General features: G+C 37.0%; 1 protein-coding gene across 2 annotated transcripts in view; it reads left to right on the forward strand.

Annotated features, from left to right (window-relative positions):
- Positions 1–25,543, forward strand: part of Hcrtr2 (hypocretin receptor 2) — a 100,880-nt gene that overhangs the window by 48,795 nt on the left and 26,542 nt on the right. For both annotated transcript variants that reach the window (XM_028864929.1, XM_037210945.1), the window contains exons 2-4: positions 15,398–15,576; positions 17,749–17,992; positions 25,413–25,528. In XM_028864929.1, coding sequence (XP_028720762.1) covers positions 15,398–15,576; positions 17,749–17,992; positions 25,413–25,528 — 539 coding nt within the window. The remainder of the gene's footprint in view (positions 1–15,397; positions 15,577–17,748; positions 17,993–25,412; positions 25,529–25,543) is intronic.

Below are 25,543 nucleotides of genomic sequence, written 5' to 3' on the forward strand. Positions count from 1 at the left end.
GTAATCTGAAAAAAACAGCTGATCTCATAATCAAGGAGAATAGGATGGTGGTTCCAGGAGCTAGGGAGAATAGGATAGGTGTGGATGAGAAAATCATGATCTATGGTTACTAGTCATAGATGGAGTAGAGGGAAGTTCAGGTGTGTTTGGTGCACAGCAGGGCAGAAACGAGGAGCAATAATTACCATACTTTTAAAAAAGCTTCAGTAAAGGATTTAGAAATTTTTACAATAAATAACAATTCTGTGAGTGGACAGACATACTCATATTGTTTTAAACATTATACAATAAAACATATACTTAAAATACTACAATGTCCCATTATTATATATAATTATTAATTTATACTTATCAGTTTAAAATAAGGTGAATTCTAGGACATAATTGTTATATAAAATTTTTCAGAAAAAATCATTGTTATAAAAATTTTGTGACTTATGGGAGTCAATTCTATAAATTGTGATAAAATATCTATAACATGGACTAAGAATCCAGGCACTACGGGTGGCCACTGCCAGCCGATTCTCCTGGATGATCTCTCAGGGAAGCAGGAACAGCCTGCCGCCTCTCCGTGACCTAAAAATTCAGCTGAGGAAAGGTCCCTCTCTGGGCCTGAAGCTCACCAATATGGCCAGACTAGTTGATCAGCAAGCTCTGGGGAATCCACCTGTCTCCTCATCCCAACATTGCAATTCCAGCTCCAATATCTCCAAGTTCAAGATGAAACAACTAGCTCCAAATGTCAAAAGGAAGAATGTGATCGAGCCAACTTATCCCAGACACAGAGTCTGCCAGCTCTCATTGGGCGCAGAGCGCTTCCTGAGACACAGAATCTGCCAGCTCTGATTGGACCAAGAACCCTGACAGGACCAAGAGCAGCTCCCTGAGACAGAATCAGCCTGCTCAGATTGGACCAAGAGCAGCTCCCTGAGATGCAGAATCTGCCAGCTCCAATTAGACCAAGAGCTAAAATTGGACCCAGAATGGCCCCCTGACACACAGAAACAGCAAGCACAGATTGGACCAAGGGCAGTTCACTTAAACACAGGCACTTCTTGCACTTATTGGAGGAAGAGATGGGTAGACTCTAGTGCAAAAATACATACAACAACATAAAGCACAATATAGCATCACCAGAACCTAGTGGTTATACAACAGCAAGACATGAACATCACAACATAGAAGAAGCAGAAGAAAGCAACCTTAAAAAGGACTTTATGAAGATGATGGAGGCCTTTAAAGAAGAAGTGAAATATTCCCTTAAAGAAATTGAGGAAAAGACAAACAAAAAATTGAAAGAAATCAATAAATCCCTTAAAGAAAGCCAAGGAAACCATGAAAAAAAAATTCAACATGTGAAAGAAACAGTTCAAGACCTGAAAATTGAAATAGAAAGAATGAAAAAGATACAAATCGAAGGGATGCTAGAAATAGAAAATCTGAGTAAATGAACAGGAAATACAGATGCAAGCATAACCAACAGAATACCAGAGATGGAAGAGAGAATCTCTGGCATAGAGGATACAATAGAGGAAATAGATTTGTCAGTCAAAGAAAACACCAAAGCCAAAAAAGTCATAACAGAAAATGTCCAGAAAATCTGGAACACCATGAAAATGCCAAACTTAAGAAAAATAGGGAGAAAAGAAGGAGAAGAATACCAACTCAAAGGCACAGAAAATATATTCAACAAAATTATGGAAGAAAACTTTCCCAACTTAAAGAAGGAAATGCCTATGAAGATGCAAATAGTTTGTAGAACACCAAATAGCCTAGACCCCCCAAAAAGTCCCCTCACCACATAATAATCAAACAACTAAGCATACAGAATAAAGAAAGAATATTAAGAGCAGCAAAGGAAAAAGGCCAAGTGACTTATAAAGGCAGACCCATCAGAATAACATCCAACTTCTCAATGGAGACTCTGAAAGCCAGAAGGTCTTAGACAGGTGTAATGTAGATACTAAGAGACCACAGATGCCAGCCCAGACTACTATACCCAGCAAAACTCTCAATCATCATAGGCGGAGTACAAAAGATACTCCATGACAAAACCAGATGAGGTGGTAACTAGGTTCTGCAGAAAAAAGTAAAACTTGACGAGGATGATGAGGATGATGATGAAGATGATGAGGATGATGAAGATGATGATAATGATGATTTTTGATGATGAGGAAGCTGAAGAAAAAGTTCCAGTGAAGAAATCTGTATGAGATACTCCAGCCAAAAATGCACAAAAATCAAGCCAAAATGGAAAAGACTTAAAACCATCAACACCAAGATCAAAGGGTCAAGAGTCTTTCAAAAAACAGGAAAAGACTCCTAAAACACCAAAAGGACCTAGTTCTGTAGAAGACATTAAGGCAAAAATGCAAGCAAGTATAGAAAAAGGTGGTTCTCTTCCCAAAGTGGAAGCCAAGTTCATTAATTTTGTGAAGAATTGCTTCCAGATGACTGACCAGGAGGCTATTCAAGATCTCTGGCAGTGGAGAAAGTCTCTTTAAGAAAATGGTTTAAACAGTTTGAAATAATTCCGTCTTACTTAATTTCTGTAACAGTTGATATATCTGGCTGTCATTTTTATAATGCAAAGTGAGAACTTTCCCTACTGTGTTTGATAAATGTTGTCCAGGTTCCATTGCCAAGAATGTGTTGTCTAAAATGCCTGTTTAGTTTTCAAGGATGGAACTCCACCCTTTACTTGGTTTTAAGTATGTATGGAATGTTATGATAGGACATAGTAATAGTGGTGGTCAGATGTGGAAATGGTAGGGAGACAAATATACATGTGAAATAAACTCAGTATTTTAAAAAAGTAAAAAAAAAAATCTATAACATAATATCTACCTGCTTAAATGTACTATGTTACTGTTGTTTTTATTTTCAGACAAGATCTAGATATGTAGCCCAGGCTGGCCTGAAACTTGCAATCTTCCTGCCTTGTCCTCTTGTGTATTAGAAACCTGCTGAAGATGCCTAACAGGCAAGTGAGATGCGAGCATTCTCTGGTGTCCTGGGTGTTTCACCAGGGTATCGGGGTAGGGATGGGGGACTAGTTAGATGCAGACAATTCCCACTAGAACCTAGTAATAGGAAAACTGGCTGAGAAGTCTGCCTTCCATCTGTCTGCTTGTAGTCCCAACTACCACTCCACCAAGCATCTGCGTCCAGCTGTTTCCATCTGGAAGAGCCTGTATGTCTCCAGACACACCTTCCCTTCTGCCTGCCTAGGAGTCACATCCCCTACCTACTACCTTACTGGGCACCCCACATCATGTGCAGTCTGACAAGAACTGCCACCCAGCTGAGACTACTCTAGACACCTCACCAATGAACCAAAGCAGAGTGTCCCTCAGATTGAACACCAAACACCATTCAACTGTCCACAACCTGATAGTTTGGGATAATACTAAACAAGGATCCAAATAATCACTCAACACAGGAAAGAACAAATGTCCACACCAAGAAACACTTCCAAATATCCAAGTTCAGATGCTTAATACCAGTCCAGCCCTGCGAGAGTCACCTGACTTCATGCCCCTTGCCATATATGTACCCAACCTCCAGCCCCAGTCCAACTGCACAGCTTGCACTGGGGTTCAGCCTGGTGGGTCCACCTGATCCTTCCACTACAAACCTTCTACAATACTAGGATCTAACCCAGGTTCCACATCCAGGATCCCAGGCCTATTGTGGTGAGGCATACTCATGTGGCCCCCAAGCTCCAGACTTGGACACACATCTTGCATGCCAGTCCAGGCCTTCTATGACTACCTGACCTCATCCCTCCCATGCTACATCTACCCCTCAGGCTGAATCTGTCGTAGAATAACATGCACCAGGGCCCAGTTCACTGAGTCCACCTGATCCTACCGTGCTTGTACCTTCTAATCCTCAGATCCAGCCTGGGTTCCAGATCCAGATCCCAGGAATAATCTAGTAAGCCCTGACCACACAGTCTCCATACTCCTTGCATGGGCTAGGTTTCACATACTAAGTGTCATCCTAGCCCTCTGAGTCTATCTAATTTCATCCCTCTAGGCCTTATCCAACTTCCAGGTACACTGTGACTTGCACATTCCATATTAAGTCCCAGCCTGCTATGTCCACATCGGACACAGAACCAATAAAAGAAATCCACAGGACTAGGTCTTATCACAAAATACAAATAATGCAATCAATACAGTAAGCCTCCCCCAAATCCATCAGTCCTGCAACAATGTTCTCTAATGGAAATTATCTAGATAAACCCAGGGCACAGAACTTATAAGAACAATCATAAAGCTCATCAAAGATATCAAGGAGTTTTACAAAGACACAAATAATACAATAAGCTTAAAGAGAATAAAGAGATAAACCTCTGTGTGATGCTCAAGAAAAACAAAATAAAAATAAACATGAGACTGGTTTTGAAAACCAAATTCAATAAAGAGGTACAAATATGAAGAGAACTCAAGCTGAAATAAAAATAGACATGAAAACTGCGCCCTACTAGAAAACTCAAGGGAAAGCCTTACAAGTAGAATGGACTGAGTAAAAGATCAAACATAGGACTTGAAGATCAAGTAGAGGAATTAGAGCACAACAGGAAATAATATAATTTTCTAAGCAAAAAAAAGGAACATACAGAAACTGGGGGATATCAGGAAAATAGAAATTATTTGGATTATAGATATAGGTTAGAAAGAATAAACCAAGGTCAATGGCATAGGCCAAATCATAGAAGAAAATGCCCTCAAATTAAGGAAATATATGTCCATATAGATAAAAGAAATATTTGGAACACCAAATAGACAAGAACAGAAAAGAAACACAGCAAAACATAGTTAAAACATTAAATATACACAACAGAAAAACAGCATTGAACGCTGAAAAAAAACACATAAAGAAAAATCCATCAAAATAGCAACTGATTTGTCAGTGGAAACTTTGAAATCAAGAATGCCCTAGAAAGATAAGAAACTCCTAGAACAATGTATTCCAAGTTGTAAGAAACCATGGATGCCAAGCTAGACTGCTAAATCCAGAAAAACTAACTGCTATTTTTGGATGAGGAAGGAAAACTTTCTCTGTTACAAGTGGAAGGATGCAAGCCCAGCAAACTAACCCCAAAAAGACTATTGGAAGCAATACTATGAAATGCAGAGAGTAATAAGCAAGAGACTATAGGAAAAAAACAAATGATACTATAATTATTGAAATTACAATTACAAATTACAGCTAAAAAAACAAATAGCAAAAAACATAAGTGACTTCAATTGACACATACCTTTCAATAATATCTTTAAATATTAATAGTCTCAACACTTCAGGCTGGTTGAATAGGTTAAGAAACTAAATACATCTTTCTGTTGTCTTAAAAAATACATTTTAGCTTAAAAATAGGTACAACCATATAGTGAAAGGATGGACAATAATTTTCTAATCTGATGGGACCAGGAATCAAGCAGAAGTAGCTATCCTAATATCTGACAAAAAACACAAGTTAAAACAAAACAGAAGAAATAAAGAACACATTGTTCTAATAAAGGACACATTTAACAAAGAAAACATTACAGTCCTAAACATGCATGCACCCAACTCCATAGCACCCAGTTTCATAAAAAGGGTATTACTGAAATTAAAGACACAGAATAGCATCATCAAGTTAACAAGAGGTGATTTAAATACCTCACTTTATCTAATAGTCAGGCCACCAGAAGAACAAAAAACCTAAACAGAGTAACTTCAGAAATAAATGACATCACACATCAAATTGACTTAACAGATATCTACAGAATATTCTAACAAACATTCCATATTTGATGTTTGGATCAAAGAATACACATTCTACTCAGCAGATCATGGAAACTTTCCTAAAATAGACCACATCCTAGAAACAAAACAAACCTTAACAGATTCAGAATAGTCAAAACAACTCCATGTATCCTATCTGACCATAATGCAAAGAAACTTAAAACAGAGAGCAAGCAAATCTCTAGTAAATATCAAGATCATAAAGATTAAATGACTCATTTACAAATGTTGAATGGTTAGAAAATAAGTAAAATTAAAAAACACAACACAACAAAAATCTCTATCAAATGTAGTCCTATCAGAGAAATGATAGCTCTAAGTGTCTACATTAAAAAATCAGAGAGTGGCTAGAGAGATGGCCCTGAGGTTAGGAGCACTAGATGTTCTTCCAGAGGACCTAGATTTGATGCCCAGCACTCACATGGTAGTTCAAAACCATCTGTAACTGTAGATCTGGGGTATCCAAAGCCCTCTTCCAGTCTCCACAGGCAACACACACACACACACACACACACACACACACACACACACACACACACTAAAATGGAATGTCCTCACATGCTCATGGATTGGTAGAATTAATATTGTGAAAATGGCCATTCTCCAAAAGCATCTTATAGAATAATGGGATCCAAATGAAAATCCCCACAATATTCTTCACAGAAATAGGAGGGAAAATAACTAAAATCGTATGGAAACAGAAAAGACTCTGGAGAGCCAAAGCAACCCTGAACAAAGCAAAACAAATAAATCAAACACACAAAGAAAAACAATTCTAAATGGATTACCATTCCAGATTTCCAGATATGTAACAGAGTTACAGTATTAAAAACAGTTTGATATTGGCACAAAACCAGACATGTATGTTGTGGGAATTTGTTCTGTTCAACCAATGACCTTTGGGCTATCTGGCCCAATGGGCATGACCCTTTCTGGGTATGTGACCAGTTAAGACTAAGGAGGGGGAGCACTAACTCCTTTGGGTGTTCTGAGACTGGTCGATTGGTTCCCTTCACCCTTGGGCAGAACAAAGGACAACAACAGCTGTTTAATTTGTTCTGTATCTGTGAGTGTATTATTCCCATCTTATATCTTAATAAATGCTTGATATCCTTTAACAGACTGTTGTGGGTTCACATAACACATGTAGAACAACGGAATGAAACAGAAAACCCAAACATGAGAACACATAACTACAGTCATCTCATAGCTGACAGAGTACAAAAACATACATTGAAGAAAAGACAGCAGGTTCTGGAGATGCCAGGAATACTAGCATATCTATCACCTTGCACAAAATTTAACATAGAGGAATCAAAGATCTCCATGTGAAACTTGAAACATTTAAGCTGCTAGAAGAAAACATAGACATTACCCCCACAAGATATATGTGTAGAAAAGGACTTTCTTCATAGGACCCTGTTGCCCAGGAATTCAGGCCAACAATGACAAGTAAGAACTAATAAAATTTAAAAACTTCTATGAAACTAAGGAAACCTTTAGTTGAGTGAAGAAGAATCCCAGAGGAGGGGAGGGAGTCCTTGTCAGCTATATGTCTGACAGAAGATTAACATCCAGGATATATAAAGAATTCAAAAATCAAAGAGTCAGGACAAGGGGGCATTTAAATAATGGACTATAGATCTGAACAGGCAGTTTTCAGAAGGAGAATTAGAACTGGCTATGAAATATCACAGAAGATGTTCATCCTTAGCAATTAGGGACATGAAAATTCAAACAGCTTTGAGATTTCATCTTACCCTGGAAGAGCGACCGAAACAACCAACAACCAGTGCTAGAGAGAGTGTGAGGAAAAGAGAAATCTCATTCACTGTGGCTTGGATTGTAAACTGGTCCAGCCACTCTTGAAATCAGTGTGGAGAACTTTCTAAAGGCTAAAAATAAATCTACCATATGATCCAGCTGTACCTCTCCTTGGCATATACCCAATGGACTCAATATCCTACTTCACAGATACTTGCTTAGCCATGTTTATTGCCACTCATTCATAACAGCTAGGGAATGGAAATAACCATTTTAATGCCCTTCAACTGATGAGTGATTAATGATTAATGAAAATGTGGTACATATGCACTATAGGATACTCTTCATCTGCAAAGAAAAGTGAAATCTGCAAGGAAATGTTGGAGCTAGAAAAACATTATGCTGAGTGCCATTACCTGGATCCAGAAAGACAAATACCACGTGTTTGACCTCATCTTTTATCCTTAACATCACATCTTCAGCTACAAGTATATAAGCTGGAGTAACCATAGAAACCAAAGAGGTAAAAAGGAACTTTGGGGTAAAGAGAGTGCTAAAGAGAGGACCAGAAGGGTTCAGATTCTATGAAGAGGAAATGGGAGAAGTGTGGGTGAGGCGGGAGGAGGGAAGCACATATTGAAGGAGAGGGAAGCAGAAGGGGAAGTGGCATTATGGATGTTTGAAAACAATCATATTATTTATATTTTCCTAAAATTACATAAAGTATATATATATATATATATATACATATATATATATATATATATATTAGTGTGTGTGTGTGTGTGTGTGTGTGTGTGTGTGTGTGTGTTTTCAATGAAGTACTTAGAGTGATAATAATCCCCTCAAGAATCATAGACTAACAAAAATCCCATTACCAGACACAGGAAAACCTTTTTAGAGTTGTTGGCCATGGACATCCAAGAGACTCCCTAAACAATATAGCTATATCTGCCGCCCTTGGTTGCCTCCTAGAAGTTGAGGGTAAGCTCCTCTTTCTGAAGACACTGCACTTCAAATACCAGGCTCAAAAGAGTCAAGTTAGATGATACACAAAGTCTCCTCCCTAGGGACTGGCTTTCATAATACAAGCTGCCAAGGAAGGAAAGAAATCGATAGTCCTGCACAGCTGTGATGCCTATAAATGTGAATAACAACAGTGACCACTATAATAAGATATCCCTAAAGGCACAAGAGTGGCAATCATATCTTGGCAGTAACCAAGATATGTCTAATTTTATTTAAAGTCTACTTAACAGGAGGGAAATCACCATACTGTTACTAAAAACCTGGTCTACTACCCGGGGCTAGTGAGGTCATGGATATTAGAGAAGGGTCTGCTACTGCCACCTTCATAAACTGGTATAATTTCTACATTCTAAACACTTACCCTTACATTCATGGGTATGTATAGCTCTCACCCCTTATCAAAGAAGCTTCTCTTTGTAGCAGAGAAGGTCATTAAGGAAAGCACAAGTGGTCAAAATACAGAAAAGAAGTGATCATATAGTTCTCAAGACCAATTCATACCTCAATAACACAACCTCCATACCTAAGGCTGAGGGAACATTTCAAGAACAGAGTAAAGATTGCAAGAGCCAGAGGACTGGGAAATCTGCTGTGCAATTTTATCTCCTAAAAATGACAAGGAAGCTACACTCATGATACCTTATCAATATGGCTGCCTAAACAAGAAAGGAAGAATGACACCACCAATAGATGTGTTAACATGGAAGCAGGAACTATCACGGGATCCCACCCCTAGACAAAGAACTACAGGCAGGTATGGAATACTAAGAGAGACAGAATTAGTCTTCTACTGGGATGAGCCTCCAATTAACTAATGTAATGTGGTTGCCTTCCTAATCATATATATCCAAAAAATAGTAAACATAGTCAGCATGTTGTATTTATATATTTATACATATGTATATATAATAATAGTAATTAAAGAAAAAGAATCAATGAATTTGAGAATGAGCAAAGGGACTACGGCAGGAGTTGGAGGAAAAAATGAGGGAGAAATTACATAATTAAATGTGGTGATATTTTATTTGTGCTTTAAAAAGTTTGCCTGGAGATCAGAGGAAATAGCAAGCCATTTTAAGTAAACAAAGAAGTTGGACAGTGGTAGCACATGCCCTTAATCCTACCACTTAGCAGGCAGGGTCTCTGTGTGTTCAAGGCCACACTAGGGAACAGGGCCAAGTGTGGTGACACATGCCTTTAATCCCAGTACCAACCATAGAGACCTGGGGGGCTGCACAGACAGACAGAAAGTGGCGGAGCTGTGTAGGAAGTGAGGTAGCTGGGCTAAGAGAGCCAATGAGAGGGCAGAACATCAAGGCAATAAAGGCGTGGGTAGACAGGAAGTAACTCGCATTTGGAAGCTACAGAGTTGATAAGGTAAAGTTGGCTGGTAGCTTTCCCAATTTCCCTGATCTAAGGCTTTCACACCTGTATTTGGCTCTTTGTTTTTCATTTAATAAGACTTTTCAGAACTTCGTCTACAATTAAATACTAATTTAACCAAAAAGAAAACCTGAGTGAAGATTTCCTATAGAGCGGCTCCTGTGAAAGTTAAAAGAGTTGTAACTAGAGTATGTGATCAAAGAACACTGTCCATAAAGGTCAAAGCACATGTCATGCCAGAAGCTGTCAGGATGCTATGACATTGCTGGTGCTAATAGTTAGAGTGACATTGTATATTATCAATAGGACTAGGAAAAACATGACAGTTGAAAGATATTTTTGAGATTTCAAGCACTGATCACTGGAGGAAAAAGGAAGAATATTACATTTCAGAGAAATAGAAAAACTGGGCAAAGGCTACGAGCCTAGCTTTTGATGAATTTGACATGCTGTGGAAAAAGAAAGTGGTTGCTGTTGTAGCTTGGTAAACAAATACATATATGCACAGATTTATGAAGCATACCTGCAGGGTTGTATGCAGTTTACAGGTCATTTAGAAACAGATCCCTGACAATGTATAATGTTTTCACAAGAGAGGCCAGGGCAATGAAGATAGAGCCACCTTGCTGTGTATGAGGAAAATGTTGAAAGTTCATGGAAAAGCAAAGCCCTGTGAGTAAGCAGAGTCATAATCTATAAATATTGGGGTAGACATAATGCAAACTCTAAATTTATTTTTAAGTGACAGAATAGCACAATCACACAGAAAGCTCTAATATGAACTGCTCGATTACTCTTCCAATAATGTTCCTTATTGATTTTTTTCCTTTGTTACCTCTACTGGATAATAATGTGTTGTGGTTAATTCTGATCTTCAGTTTTGCAGTGTTTGGAATCACCAAAGACAAGCATCTAAGAGAGTCTGTGAGGGATTTTCTTGATTATGTTAGGTGAAATAAGAATGCCCCTTTTAGTGTGGTTGTCAATACTCTATGATTTGGGGTCCTATTTTTTTCATATATTTTGATCATCCTTTCCCCTTCCCCAGCTCCTCCTCAACTCCCTAACCACTCAACTTCATGTTCTCTGTGTGTGTGTGTCTGTCTCTCTCTGTCTGTCTGTCTCTGCCTCTGCCTCTGTCTCTGTCTCTGTCTTTCTCTCTCTCTCTCTCTCTCTCTCTCTCTCTCTCTCTCTCTCTCTCTCACACACACACACACACACACACACACACACACACACACACACACCAAAAAGAAAAACAAAACTATGGAGTTCATTTTGTGTTGCCCATCACTCCTGGGCATAAAGCCTAACTTTGAGTGAAGTTGATATACCCAGTGACACCCCATTGAAGAAAGCTTTGCCTTCAGATATTAATTGCAAATGACTTCTTGGTCCATTGTGGGATTCAGTGTTCACTTCCCCCACCCTGAATGCTGGAACCCCATCTGGCTTCAGCCTATCTCTGTGCTGCCACAGTCTCTGAGTTGATACATGCATCTGACCTGTTATGTCTAGAATATGCTGTATTCTTGGAGTCATTCACCTTCTCAGAACCTTACAATCTTTCTGTTTCTACTTCCACGTAGATCCCTTGTTGTTGGTTGTTTGCTCTTTTGGCGAGCCCACCACCAAGCTCTCAAAAAATTACACAAGGAGGCTTATTCTTAATTATAAATGACTGGCCTTAGCTTGGCTTGTTTCTTACCAGATATTCTTAATTTTAAATTATCCCCTCTACCTTTTGCTTCTGGGCTTTTACCTTTCTCTATTTTCATAACCTTACTTTTACTCTTACTTTGTGGCTTGCTGTGACTGACCCCTGATGTCCTCCTCCTTCTCTGGCTAATTCTTCTCCCAGATTTCTCCTTCTAGTAATTCTTTCTGCCTGCCAGGCCCACCTATCCTTTCTCCTGCCTCACTATTGGCTGTTCAGCTCTTTATTAGACCATCAGGTATTTTAGATAGGCAAAGTAACACAGCTTCACAGAGCTTAGCAAATGCAACATAAGAAAAAGTAACACACCTTAAAATAATATTCTATTACAATCCCTGATCCTTAAGGGGAGGAATTTGACGAAGACATCCCAGGACTGATGCTACAAAGTCTGTCATTCTCTGCACATTGTCCAGTTTGGGTCTCTGTATTAACTGTCATCTACTGCAAAAAGAAGCTTCTCTGATAAGGGTTGAGCAATGTACTCATCTCTGGGAATAGCAATATGCCATTGGAATGATAACAGTAGGATAGAAAACTTAGCAGTCATTGTGTTCCTTGCTCTGGCATACTACACCTAGAAGCATGTGCATTTACATATGGCTCATTGAGAGTCATTATTGATAATCTGGATCATCTTCAGAATACAGGGACCAGGTGACAAGTGATACAGAATTTTAGGCACATATGAAAGTCTTAAGAATTTAGATGGAGAAGAAAAGACTGGGAGAATGGGCATAATGGTGGTCTTTAAATACTTATTCATTATAGCGACTGTTCAATTTTGCTGCTTACCTCCAGAAGATACAGTAAAATTCTGATCTCTCTTTTCCCAGACAGTGACTTTCTCTGTATATGCATATTTTTAAATTTTTATTTAATATGCATGAGTGTTTTTCCTGAATGTGTTTCTGTGTATCACTTGCATGTATGGTGCCTGAAGAGGCAGAAGGGGGCACAGATTCCCTGAAACTGGAGTTACAATTGTTAGTCACTGCTGTGCGGGTGCTGGGAACCAACCTAAGAGCTAGTGCTTTGAACTACCAGGACATCTTTCCAGCCTGCAAAGGTGACCCTCTATGGAAATAGGTTCACTGAAAATCTAATTTGTGAGAATGAAGTTTTATACTGCATTAGGGTGAACCTGTAACTCCATACGGATGTGATTCTTATAACAATATGACTATACAAAGATCTAGACAACAGAGACTATCATGGAATCACAAAGGCAGAGATTGGAGTTACACCGGTAAAGGTTTCTAGACTCAGCCATGATTGCCATCAGACCATAAGAAGTTAGGAGGAAGCAAGGAAGAGCATTCATACAGGTCTGGAGGCACGGCATAACTAACTGCATTTTTAAGTAGTTTTCTAGGTCTAGGTTGTACAGTTAGCATACATTAAAAAGTACAAGAAATATTCAGTGATTTCCCATTTTCTTATTACAAACCATAATAACTTTTTCATTGTTTTTAAGAGTTAAAAGCCCAGAGATTGAGCAGTAGCCAAGAGCTAAGACCACCTTATTTTACCACTCACTGCTGTCCTTCCCCTGAGAGAGAGAGACCTTCTTCCTGTGTCCTGTCTTTTTATTGCCTTTCTGTTCTGCCTTCTCATTGGTTCTAAACCCAACCACATGACTTTCCTCATCACTGCCTGTCTATACAGACTTCCAGGTCTCTATGGTTCATACTGAGATTAAATGTTCGGGTCACCACTTGGCTGTGTTCTTGAACACACAGAGATTCTGCCTGCTATGTGATCGGATTAAGGACGTGTGTCACTACCACCACACTTCTGCTAAATGGCTTGCTCTTAGCTCTGATCCCCAGGCAACATACAAATAAAATCACATTTCAGCACAAATAAAATATCACTATAACAACTTTCTATTAATCTATGCATTGCCACATGGCTTCATGGCATACTAGTACTTTCTTTTTTTATAATTAATTTAATTTTACATATCAGTCATGGATTCCCCTGTCCTCCCCCCTCCCAACCCCCAGCCTTCCCCTCCCAATCCTCCCCCCATTCCTACCTCCTCCAAGGCAAGGTCTCCCCTGGGGATTCAGCTCAGCCTGGTAGATTCAGCTGAGGCAGGTCCAGTCCCCTCCTCCCTACACCAAGGCTGAGCAAAATGTCTCAGCATAGGCCCTAGGTTCCAGAAAGCCAGTTCATGCACTAAGGACAGGTCCTGGTCCCACTGCTTGAGGGCCTCCCAAATAGTTCAAGCTAATTGCTAGGATATGTGTGTGTTTCAGGTATTTATGTGAAATAACTTACTTGGCAGTATCACAAGTGAAAACATTATAGTGTATCCTAATTAAGGCCACCTGATGTTTTAGCTGTTATATTGCTGAAACTAGAGGATCATTTGAAGTACTCGAAATTAAATTTTCCAAAATATAAATATTTTATTAAATTACATCAATTGAAAGCTTGTAGCCAATTTCAGCGTTAGGAACTAGTGAAAGTATTTTTTCCAAGATAGGAAACTTCTGATGGTAGATGATTGTCAAAAATAAGTTCTTCTTCAGGTACTTAAACTTAACAAAAGGTGTTTGTATTTCTATTCTACTTCTTAAGGTTACCAGTAACAGCATCATTTGGGCTAGCACAGCTTTAAACAGGGACTTTCCCACAGTGCATGGAGGAGGCAACAATGTGTGATTTCAGGGTGATGTTCAGAGCTATCAAGTGTAATGAAAATGAGAGGATTGTAGCTTAGAATTTAAATATACTCTGTTATAACCTCTTCATTTTCAAATATGAAGACAGCCTAGGTGGAGAAAGAACACATATATCACTTAGAATTTAATATCTGTCATTAACTGCTTTTATGCTTTATGAGTTCTTCAACAAGTCCAACAAATGTCCTTGTCTCAATTATCTCACATATGAAACATGGCTACTAATGTTTTCCTGTAAGATTTGTCCAAACAAAATAATATAAATATGTCAACTGTTGGCTAAGTGTTTGAAAAAGTAGGGTGAGTACTGGCTGGATAGGAGGTTGTTTTATTTGTTTGTTTGGTTTTTTTCTCCTGTAGTTAAGAGTTTTTTCCTCTGTCGGTTGTCCACAAAGCAGATTTGTGGAAAGACATGGGTCAAGGTCATGGATGAAGCAATCTCGTCTCTTTGAAGATTCCTAACTCTAATTCTCATCATTCAATCCAGCCTCAGGAACTATTTTCTTTTTCTTTTTCTTTTTTTAATTTTGGTAGGATTTCATTGTATAGAGTTTCATTCAGTGTCTGACTGATCTGGAACTCATTATGTAAACCAGGCTAGTCTTGAACTCAAAGAGCTCTACTGCCTCTACCTCCTCCCAGGGCTGAGGCTCTATAAGACTAAAGACGTGCTACTATACCCAGCCCAGCAACCATCTCTTGATGTTTTTCTACATACTGAGTATTGAAATAATAGAAAGATCAATCAGGGGCTGCCCTTTGACTTGACTTACAACTCAAAAACAGTGTAGCTCTTATGAATAGGAAATAATACAGTGTCAGGTCAATGAGCTCATTAACCTTAGATTCTAAATTCCCAGAGATTAATGGACTGAATGAGCACAGCACAGACTTAAACTCTCTCCTTTTCAGCTTGTGTGTGTATGGACTTTGTAACAGTGCTAATTCCCTTAATTTTCCTCATTGCTACCTAGTCTCTTTGTTTATTCTCCATCTCTGTTTCTTTCTATACCAGTCTGTGTGGCAGTGTGGAAGAACCACCACATGAGGACAGTCACCAACTACTTCATAGTCAACCTTTCCCTGGCAGATGTGCTCGTGACCATCACCTGCCTTCCAGCCACTCTAGTTGTTGACATCACTGAGACCTGGTTCTTTGGACAGTCCCTCTGTAAGGTCATTCCTTATTTACAGGTAATTCTTTTTGGAGGAATTATTTTTTTTGAATGTTTTCAATTATAGTCATGACTGTCTGGCAAAATAGTTAATGAGTTAAGAAATAAATACAGATATTCAGAAAGAAAAAAAAAACTTAAAGAAGATAACACTTGATATTTGCTGAACAACCAAGTTAATGCCTGAATAAAATTGAGGCAACAATGCTGTTAATTACTTCACAGTCTTCATCATTAAATAAATCATTTGAACAAAGTAGTGATTAAGCCTCTCCTAGTTCAAGTAACTGTGAGCATTTGTTTTTCAATAATCAAGAACATCATGGTTTTTTCCCAATGATTCCTTTTCACTCTAAGGAATTTACAAGGCATGTGGTCAAAGAAGGGGAACTTGAGACATCAGCTCTAAGTTTGGAATGTCTGTTCTGCCATCTCTAGATGGTACACTATCAAGTGAAATACGTAGACTCTAGCCAATTCACTTACTGAAAATGGTAATTTTAATAAGATCTACCTCATATAGCTGTTGTGACATATTGTTTAGATCATTTACATAAGTCTCTTGGCTCTGTGATGACCTCATCATGAACGTAAAGCAATGCATTCAGAGTAAGAACCAGTTACCAATATCATCACTGGATATCTCAGTGGTAAGCAGTGAGTGCAGCCTAACTGCATCTGTTTGACAATTTTTTTTTTTAAATTAAGAACAAATACTTTTAAAAGAATCAATGCTTTCATTTTCATTCAAGTAGTTTTTCTCTTATTGCCACAGCCTAAAACTAATTGCTTTCACTCCTGATATGTAACCTAAGTATTTATGTATGTGAAATATAGTACACTTTCAATGTAGCCAAGCTATACAGGAGTATTTGGTTATATCTGGCTTTTACTAACTTGATAAGATTTATGTTTTCTTTTTTCTTCTAAAGCAATAGAACTTAGATTTGTGAGTGATATACTATAGTACTTTGGCAAATTCTTAAATTACTTAAGAATCCTACAAATGTAATAAATTCAGCTGAATAATTAAAATAACTCTCTTACATATTTAATAATTTGTAATTCCACAACCAATAATACCTATTAGAATTTTATTGAGCAATCTTCAAATACTTTATTCCTTAATATTGACATGTATAATTGGCTCTTTTAAGAGGGAAGGTGCCTAAACTTCTCAATAGTCATCAACTATTAAGATTAACTTATCCCTCCAAGAATTTAGAAATGCTATAGATGTAGTTAGATTTCTAGAACTCTAGGCTCCAGAATGGAACATGAAAACAATAGTATCGTTGATAAATATCATCATTATAAGTATAAATAAATAATAGCAAATGCATAGCACTTGTGTGGAAGCCTTCAGTTGGGAATTTTGCATCTCAACTAACTGTAATTCCCTAACCCTGTGCCCTAACCCTATTAAAGATAGCTCCATACATTGATTATGTGGGAATCAACAGGGTTGAAATGTTAATTTCTTTACATTTCCAAGCTGAAGAATCACCTTTGATGTTATTTACATGCATGTCTGTACTGAGAGGTTCTACATGTGTTTGGGAGCAAGTTACTAATCCTGTCAGTGAGCAAATTATAGTGCACATACTCATGTACAGAATCTCTTTTACTGTAATCTAGACTTTTATTTGTATGCAATATATTGAAAATAAATTGAACAAAATTACCCTTTTTTGTTATTTAAAAATATGAAAGAAGATACCCATGATGTATTTATGCTAATGAAATGTAACCAGTGAAAACTTACATGATAATTTAAAATACACATGACATGTAATTATGTTTGATTGAAAGGGAATATACCCATGTATAATTTCTTTCTCTTTGAGAATACTAGTTGCACTATCAGTAGAAAAGCTACAAAACTAAGTAGATATAGTAACTATTCACATATTATAAACTAAGCTTTTAATGTGAGAAAATTGCAAAGTTTCAAAGCACTTACTTTACATCTGAAAGGAAATACAAAGTTTCATGATGCATTTCTAGTTCTCTATTTTCATCATCCATTTTCTTAACATGAAAGCCATTTACATGAATTAATGTGTAGAGTGAGCCACCCTGAATTTATTTTTTTTTCTGCTGTAACTACCTTGCTGATAAGGCAAATGCTCTCACATCCTTTCTGACACCTAGCAATTCTCTTGAACCGTGTTCCTTTCTTTCCCTCCAGACGGTGTCAGTGTCTGTGTCTGTTCTTACACTGAGCTGCATTGCCTTGGACCGATGGTATGCAATTTGTCACCCTTTGATGTTCAAGAGCACAGCCAAACGGGCTCGAAACAGTATCATCATCATCTGGATTGTGTCCTGCATCATAATGATTCCTCAAGCCATTGTCATGGAGTGCAGCAGCATGCTCCCTGGCTTAGCCAATAAAACCACCCTCTTTACAGTATGTGACGAGCACTGGGGCGGTAAGTAGTTTTCGTTCATGTGCTCACAAATTGGCAGGGTAGCTGCAAATATTGGATTAGCATCACTATTGCTAAATTAGGCTTATATATTTTATTAGTATTTTACTAAAAGAGATCACCAAAAGGGAGAAAATAGAGTTGAAGCACAACACAATTTCATAAATAACTCATCCTTTGTAAGTGCTTTATGTACAATTTTTAAATTTCATATTTTTCACAATGGAAATGTATAGAGGAGTTTATTCAATGACTCATTTTTAGTTATTTCTTAAAGTTTTTAAAACAAACTAGTCAATGAAACAAATCAAATTATAAATTAAGTTTATGAAAATCAATACAAAAGTTTCTCAGAAAGCAAAATACAGAGATTTTATATATAAGCCAGTTTATCCTACTCCTGGGCAAAATCCTCAAGGATTCTGTATCTTATTTCAGAGATAATTGTGCATTTATGGTTAATGCTTCTCTATTCATAATATTTAAGAAAGAGACTCATCATAGATGTCTATGAAAATGTGATATGTATCACAATTAAATTTTATCCAATCATAAAGAAAAATAAAATATTCAGGAAAAATGGACAGAGCTAGAATAATATTGCATAGAGTGAACCAAGGCCCAAAAGACAAATGTTACATGTGTTCGCTCATGTCTGGGTCTCAGCATCTAGTTTTTTAAAAATGTGAATTTATGTGCAAATGAAGGAAGGTAGATACCAGGGAACTAGAAAGGGGCCCATGAGAGGGGAAGAAAAAAAAAGACACTTTAAGAGAGAGGGTTAGGAAGAGCAAGAGAACACATACACTTTAAGGGAATGGGCCAGTGGGCGCACGCTTTAAAGCACTGGAGCAGAGCAGCGGATCGTGTGAGTGAGGAGCTGAGCACAAGAGCTAGAAAGCAAAGCACACAAGAAACTGTTAAAAAAAAAAAAAAAAAAAAAGTGGAATGGTTTGTCCTGGGAGCAGAAGGAATAGGCAAGAAAACAAGCTAGGGAAAAGTGGGGCGGTAAGAGATGTTCACCCGAAACTAGGTATGCATAAAAAATACCATAAGGAAATCTTTGCTTAAAATGTTAAGAAAACACCAATAAATTTTTATTTTCTTGTTTAAAATAAAAAGACATTTCTAAGCTGGTTCAATGTTATGTTGTCTGAAGTTCCCAGTTTCTCAATTGCCTCAGATGAAACTAGGTTTGTGTTCATTTGTTTGTTTGTCTTCAGTTTAGAACAGTGTTCTGAGAGCATTACCTTCTCACAGAGACGCTCAATCACTGAGTGAGGAATTATATCAGTTAGAGGCCACCTCTGTATGGTGTACATCTATACACACCTAGCACCCATGATAGTGATATACAAACAAGCAGAATTTTGGAGGCCTTGTGATTCTTTGCCTCAAAACCCCTAACCATGGGAACATGGCTATCCATTCATGGCAAAGACACATATATGGACAGAAAAAAGAATAATAAAAATTTACCGTATGTTTCAGTATGACATGCACTAGCTACACGAAATGAGCAAACTGGCTTCTTCTAGTTAATTGCACTGAAATTGCTCATACTTACAGAATTTACACATCAGGAAAGAATGATTGTTAAATAGACATGCAGTCACACTGACTGGAAAAATGAATCAACCCAGATGACCTGGAAGGCTCAGGTAGATGGATCCTGAATCCTAAGCCAGACTGGGCTGCACAGTGATGCTCAGTCTTAGAAAAAAATCAAAACAAACCAAAGCAAATCAAAACAGAACTGTAATAAGTAAAATTTTACAATTTGAATTTCCTGTTACTCAAGATATTAAATGTCTTTTCAATGAGTTTTACTCTTCTTTTCTAATGTTATAATGCTTTTGATTTTTGTTTATCTTTTATATTTTTTATAAATTTAATAATACAGCCAAAAATAAACTGAATGGAAAGTTCCTAAATATTTTCCTTAAGTATCCTATGTCCCATTTATTTAATGTGCTAAAAAAACATCTAGAGTATGCTGGCCTTGTGCCTAAGAGAGCACATTCTCCAGTAAGGCTGAGAGACAAACCACAGTGTGATTAATGGACTTGTGTACTGAGTACTAGGGACATAAAGGAGAGAACAGCTTCAGTCCTGGCCATTTGGACAAATGTCTACAAAGGAGATGCTAATATTTCAGCAAAGTATTAAAGATGAATCTGAATTCTGCCAACTAGGAGCAGGGAAGGGATATCCCAGGAAAGGAAAAGATGCGTTGCAGGAAGTACAGTAACCCACTTACTGAGCCCTCATCTTAAGGAAGGCATAGCTCCTGGAGTATAGGCAACCTGAAGAAATGACTTTAGCGTAGATTTGAAGCTTCTTACATGATTTCTTTATAGTAAATTTTAGCTGGAAAGCATCCCATAACCCATAGCCTGACCCTTCTTAATTTATGACTAAATTGAGCCCTACAGAGATTACACTATCTGTTCAAGATTATAAAGCAGACTGTGCATGTCAATCGCAAGAGTCCTACTGAAATGTGGGAATCCTTTGAGGTTATGGAGAGGGTTATCAGAGAAAATACTTAGTACTTAGTAAATACCAGAAAAAAATTTCTAAGGTGTTTTGGAAATGAGTTTCATTTATATGTTCATGGAGTATAATATAAATGATTGCTCTACACACACACAATCAAGCATCATTAACTCCATTAATGAAAAGATTACCAAACTACAGAATCCTATCAACCTATGAATAAATGTAATTAAGTACCATGTTGTGTTTTTATAACATCTTGTATCAGTAAATGTAAACATAATGTATCAGTAAATGTAAACATAAAATTTATATCTATTTCCACTATTTTATTATCTAGCTTTTATATAGATATTCAAAAGTCATTGATAAAACTACTTGAAAGTGATTTGATAATAGTCCACAGTTACTTAAAATGCTTCTAAGGGCTAAAATTAATTGATATTGAATTAAAATGATCATCTATAAAATAATCAAACAATAAGAACTATTCATTTGTTCTTCAGCTATTCAGCTATAAATTATCGATAGTTTACTGCTTGTAAGGAAAATATAAAGAATTTAAAATAATTTCTTATCATTTAACTCCTTAACAAATCTTATATAATAATATTAAGATTCTTACATAGAATACCCCCTGTTCATGGAGACTATTTAAAATTCCATGCCCAAACTGGAAGATTAAAGGTCTGCAGAGGCATTATAACTCTCTTAGTTTGCTTTCTGTTGTTGTGATAAACACACTGACAAAGCCAACTTGGGAGGAAAAGCTTATTGTGTCTTATAGCTTATAGTCAACCATGAAGGGAGGTCAGAGCAAGAACTTAAGGCAGGAACCTGAAATCAGAAACTGAAGCACAAGCCATGAATGAATGCTGCTAAATAGCTTGCTCCAAATGGCTTGTCCAGCCTGCTTTCTTACACAACCCAGGGACATCTACCTAGGAATGACATTGACTACAGTGGGCTGGACTCTCCCACATCAATCATTAAAAAAACCCTGCACAGACTAACATACAGGCCAATACGGTAGAGATATTTTCACAATTGAGATTGCCTCTTCCAGATCACTCTAGCTTACATTAAGTTGTGGAAAAGAGAAAAGAAAAACAAAAAACAGGACAACCACCGTAACTCAAAACATCACACACCACGGGAAACACTTTATAACGCTACTTCTCTATATGGTGGCTATCCCTAATATCCCAATTTAAATATTTAAATATATCAATATTGACTGTAGAATACAGTATCTTCTATTTGAGATTAATTTATGATCTTGGATTCTTATTTTTTAGTCTGTCCCCTAAATTCAATAAAAGCAGTTACCAAAAACAAAAAAAAACAAAAACAAAAAAAAAAAAAAAAACAAAAAAAAAACACCCAGTTGTGCTTTAATTATCAAATGGTACCATATAGGAAGAACTCCCATTGGCCTCTGTCTATCAAATCACTTTGAGAAGTCACTCAAATAAGTGCCCTTCACACATGGTGCAAGATGACTGGGAACCCCTTAATGGCCATGCAGGGACCCATTATTTCTAAAATGATCATAATCGTCATATGCATGGTTGTTGAAAACAAAAAGACAGATAACTCCAACAAAGAAAAAACCAAGGTATGTGTCTGAGATGTTATTTTTAATATTCAGTGTGGGTCTGTACTACCAATGCCATTGCTCTTGAACGTCACCATTCACCATGTTTATTATTCGCTTCAGTCACACTCCTCCATATTTATAAAATTGTATAATTTCCAGCATTATTTTCATACTTTCTTGGTTAGTAAATGAAAACTTAGTTCCTCAAAATAAAGTTTATTTAAAGGAAAGCTATGCATTTTGAACACTCAATCTAAGAAGTAACCACATCGTATCACTTTATCAAATGTTTTATGAGTATGAACTATTGACCAAATATTGTTCTAGATACTGGAATTTTATCTGAGAGAGGGTCTTATTATGTAGCCCAAGACAGTCTTGGAACTCATTTTGTAGCCCAGGCTTTCCTAGAACTCACTCTAAAGCCCAGGCTGTCCTTGGACCCATAGTTCAACACATAAATTACTACTGCCCAGGCCTCCTGAAAACTAGGATCACAGAGGTGACTACTGCCACCAGCAATGACTGTAGATTGAAAAATACCTCTCCTCCTGGAGCTAACAAATTGGACTTTGTTGGCCTGATCAAAAAAAAAATAGAGTGAACCTTCCTTATAGTCAGAGTAATTATGGTTTTTGTCTCATTATGAAAGTTAGAAAGTACTTAAATATGTATATATGTGTATCAAGAAACAGTTACAATATATTCATTAGAGGGATGATAATAAAGCAATAAATATTCAGGTAAATTTTAAAAACCCATAAGGTTTAAAAATTGTCAAATTGAATATTGGCAAATTATATTTAGCCTACTTGTCTCTGACAAGTATAGCATAGGGAGAATGTTATAAATTTTGGGTAATTAGGTAAATAATGCACCTTAACTCTTCTGAAGAGTAGTATTCTTTATTCTCTGATTTTAAAGACACTCTAAATATCCATATTTGTGTCTGATTCATTGATTTGTGGTAGCAATATGTAGGGAGAAAGAGAGAGAGAGAGAGAGAGAGAGAGAGAGAGAGAGAGAGAGAGAACATATGAACCTATAGATTCGTACAGAGAAGAATTTATTTAGATACTGCCTTCCATCACTTGAATAAAGACACTGATTTTTGTTGTTGCTGCTGCTGCTGCTGCTGCTGCTACTGCTGTTGAGACAAGCTCTCATATTATCCCATCTAACACTAAACTTGCCAGACAACCAAAGATGATCTCAAACTTCTGATCCTCCTGCCTCTACCCCTAACTCTGAGATTATAGATGGGCACCACCACACATGGCTTTGAGCGATCCTAGGGGTCAAACTCAAATCATGATAGACAAGTATTCTACTGACTGAGCTACATCTGCAGTCTGAGACACAGATGTATAGTCATCAGCCTTCAAAATGCTGCTTACTAATTCAGGCAGTGTTTAAGCAAAACAAATTTTATATAGCTATATTCTAGATTATGTTTCATAAATATATATTAAGAAAATGATGATTATCAAGGGAAGGAATCATTGATATTTTTCAATACATGCAACTTAAATTTTCAGTAGATCAAGTTTTCAATTAGCTCTAAATTTAAGAATGAAAGCAGATTTTAAGACTATTACTATTATAACCTCTCCAATAATACACTATTGCTAGCCTGTAGTAGAATTTTGCTTCACCAACTTTTCTGCACAAGTAATCATCATAATATATACTTACTAGCTAGTTATTAATTTTTATATTTATTCAAAATCACAAGAACTCACCTTCTTTCCATCTGTTCAAAACACCAAATTGCTATGGCAGTAATGGTATCTGCTACTATAGTGGGGAAAATGTTACCAATTAAATTTACTTTCCACCTGTTCAATTTAGTTTCATGCAGCTATTAGAGATTCAGTATGCATAAGCTTCAAAGGTGTGCGTGTGTGTGTGTGTGTGTGTGTGTGTGTGTGTGTGTGTGTGTGTGAAGTACATGTGGCATGTATTTTCTTTAAAACAAATAATAGTTCAAAGCCACTCAGGTCCATGAGAATTGTTGCTTTGAAATCAACCCAGCAAATGCTGTTCAAGCTGCTGTACTTCAAATGGAAATATCTGTTATTACTCCAGTACTTGAATTCTATCACTCTTTATTCAATGGCCTGTTTTACAAAATAAACTTGAAAGGAAGTTAGAAATGAATGGGGCAGATAAGTGTCTCCTGACCCAGGAAGAGTCTAAAAATGACACCTCAAATTGGTCTTTTACACCTCCCAGCAGCCTATGTACCATGCTGTTCTTTCTACAGAATACAATACAAAAAATGAGAAATAAGATAATTTCAGAGCGAAGAGTACAAAAAATATTAGACTCAAACTCAATCAATCCCAGATAAGAAGTTATGAATTTAAAATGGCAGAGGCCATTAAAATTATGGATATGTTTAAAATATAACCAGTAATATAACTAAGTGCAAGATTGCAGAGTAAATGACCATTATTATGGTCATTAATGTACTTATGATGCATCCTAAATACAAATTGCTCTTATGATGAATTTAATCAAATATTCAAGGCTTCATTCTTTATATCGTTTCTTAATTAAATATAGAGGTGATAATTCCACAGCTGGCGTAATCACTGTTCTATTGCTGTGAAGAGACACTATGACCAAGGCAACTTTTGTGAAAGGAAACATTTCACTTGGGGGCTGGCCTGCAGTTTAGAGGTTTAGTCATTATCATCACGGTGAGGAGTATGGCCACATGCAGGCATATGTAGTATGGAGTGGTAGCTGAGAGCTAAATCCTGATTCATAGGTACAGAGAGAGCCTGGGCCTGGCATGGGCTTTTTAAACTTCAAAGCCCACCCACAGTGACACATTTCCTCCAGCAAAGCCATGCCTCCTAATCCTTTTAAACCTTTCAAATATTGCCACTTATATTCTAATGAGAATCATTAACTGTATTTACATTTAGCTCCTCTTTAAACAAGGATTTAGTTATTATTTTTTTAATTTAAAAAAAATAATTTTTACCAGGCCTCTTTTAGTAAATGAACGTATAAGACCATTCAAATAGTATATTTCAATTAGCCAAATGCAGGCATGCCAAATAAAGAGCCATTTGATATATAAATTTCTTGATCATGGTTAGATTGTGATCACACCCAATTTAGAAATGACTAATTGTTATTTCTCTGAGTATATTAAATGAAATATTGGGAATTATTTTCCCCTGTGTGTATATAATATACAGATGAAGCTCTCAAGAAGTGTATTTATTCTTTAAAGGGAAAAGCTGAAGTGACCCCTTTTTTAAGTCCATCATTTTAATGTGAGATTTTACTGTTTGTCTCTCATCTCAGGTGATGTCTACCCAAAGATGTACCACATCTGTTTCTTTCTGGTGACGTACATGGCACCTCTGTGTCTTATGGTGTTGGCTTATCTGCAAATATTTCGTAAACTCTGGTGCCGACAGGTACGTGATATCAAA

This window comes from Peromyscus leucopus, chromosome 14, assembly GCF_004664715.2.
Source record: "Peromyscus leucopus breed LL Stock chromosome 14, UCI_PerLeu_2.1, whole genome shotgun sequence".
In the NCBI taxonomy this organism is placed as follows: Eukaryota; Metazoa; Chordata; class Mammalia; order Rodentia; family Cricetidae; genus Peromyscus; species Peromyscus leucopus.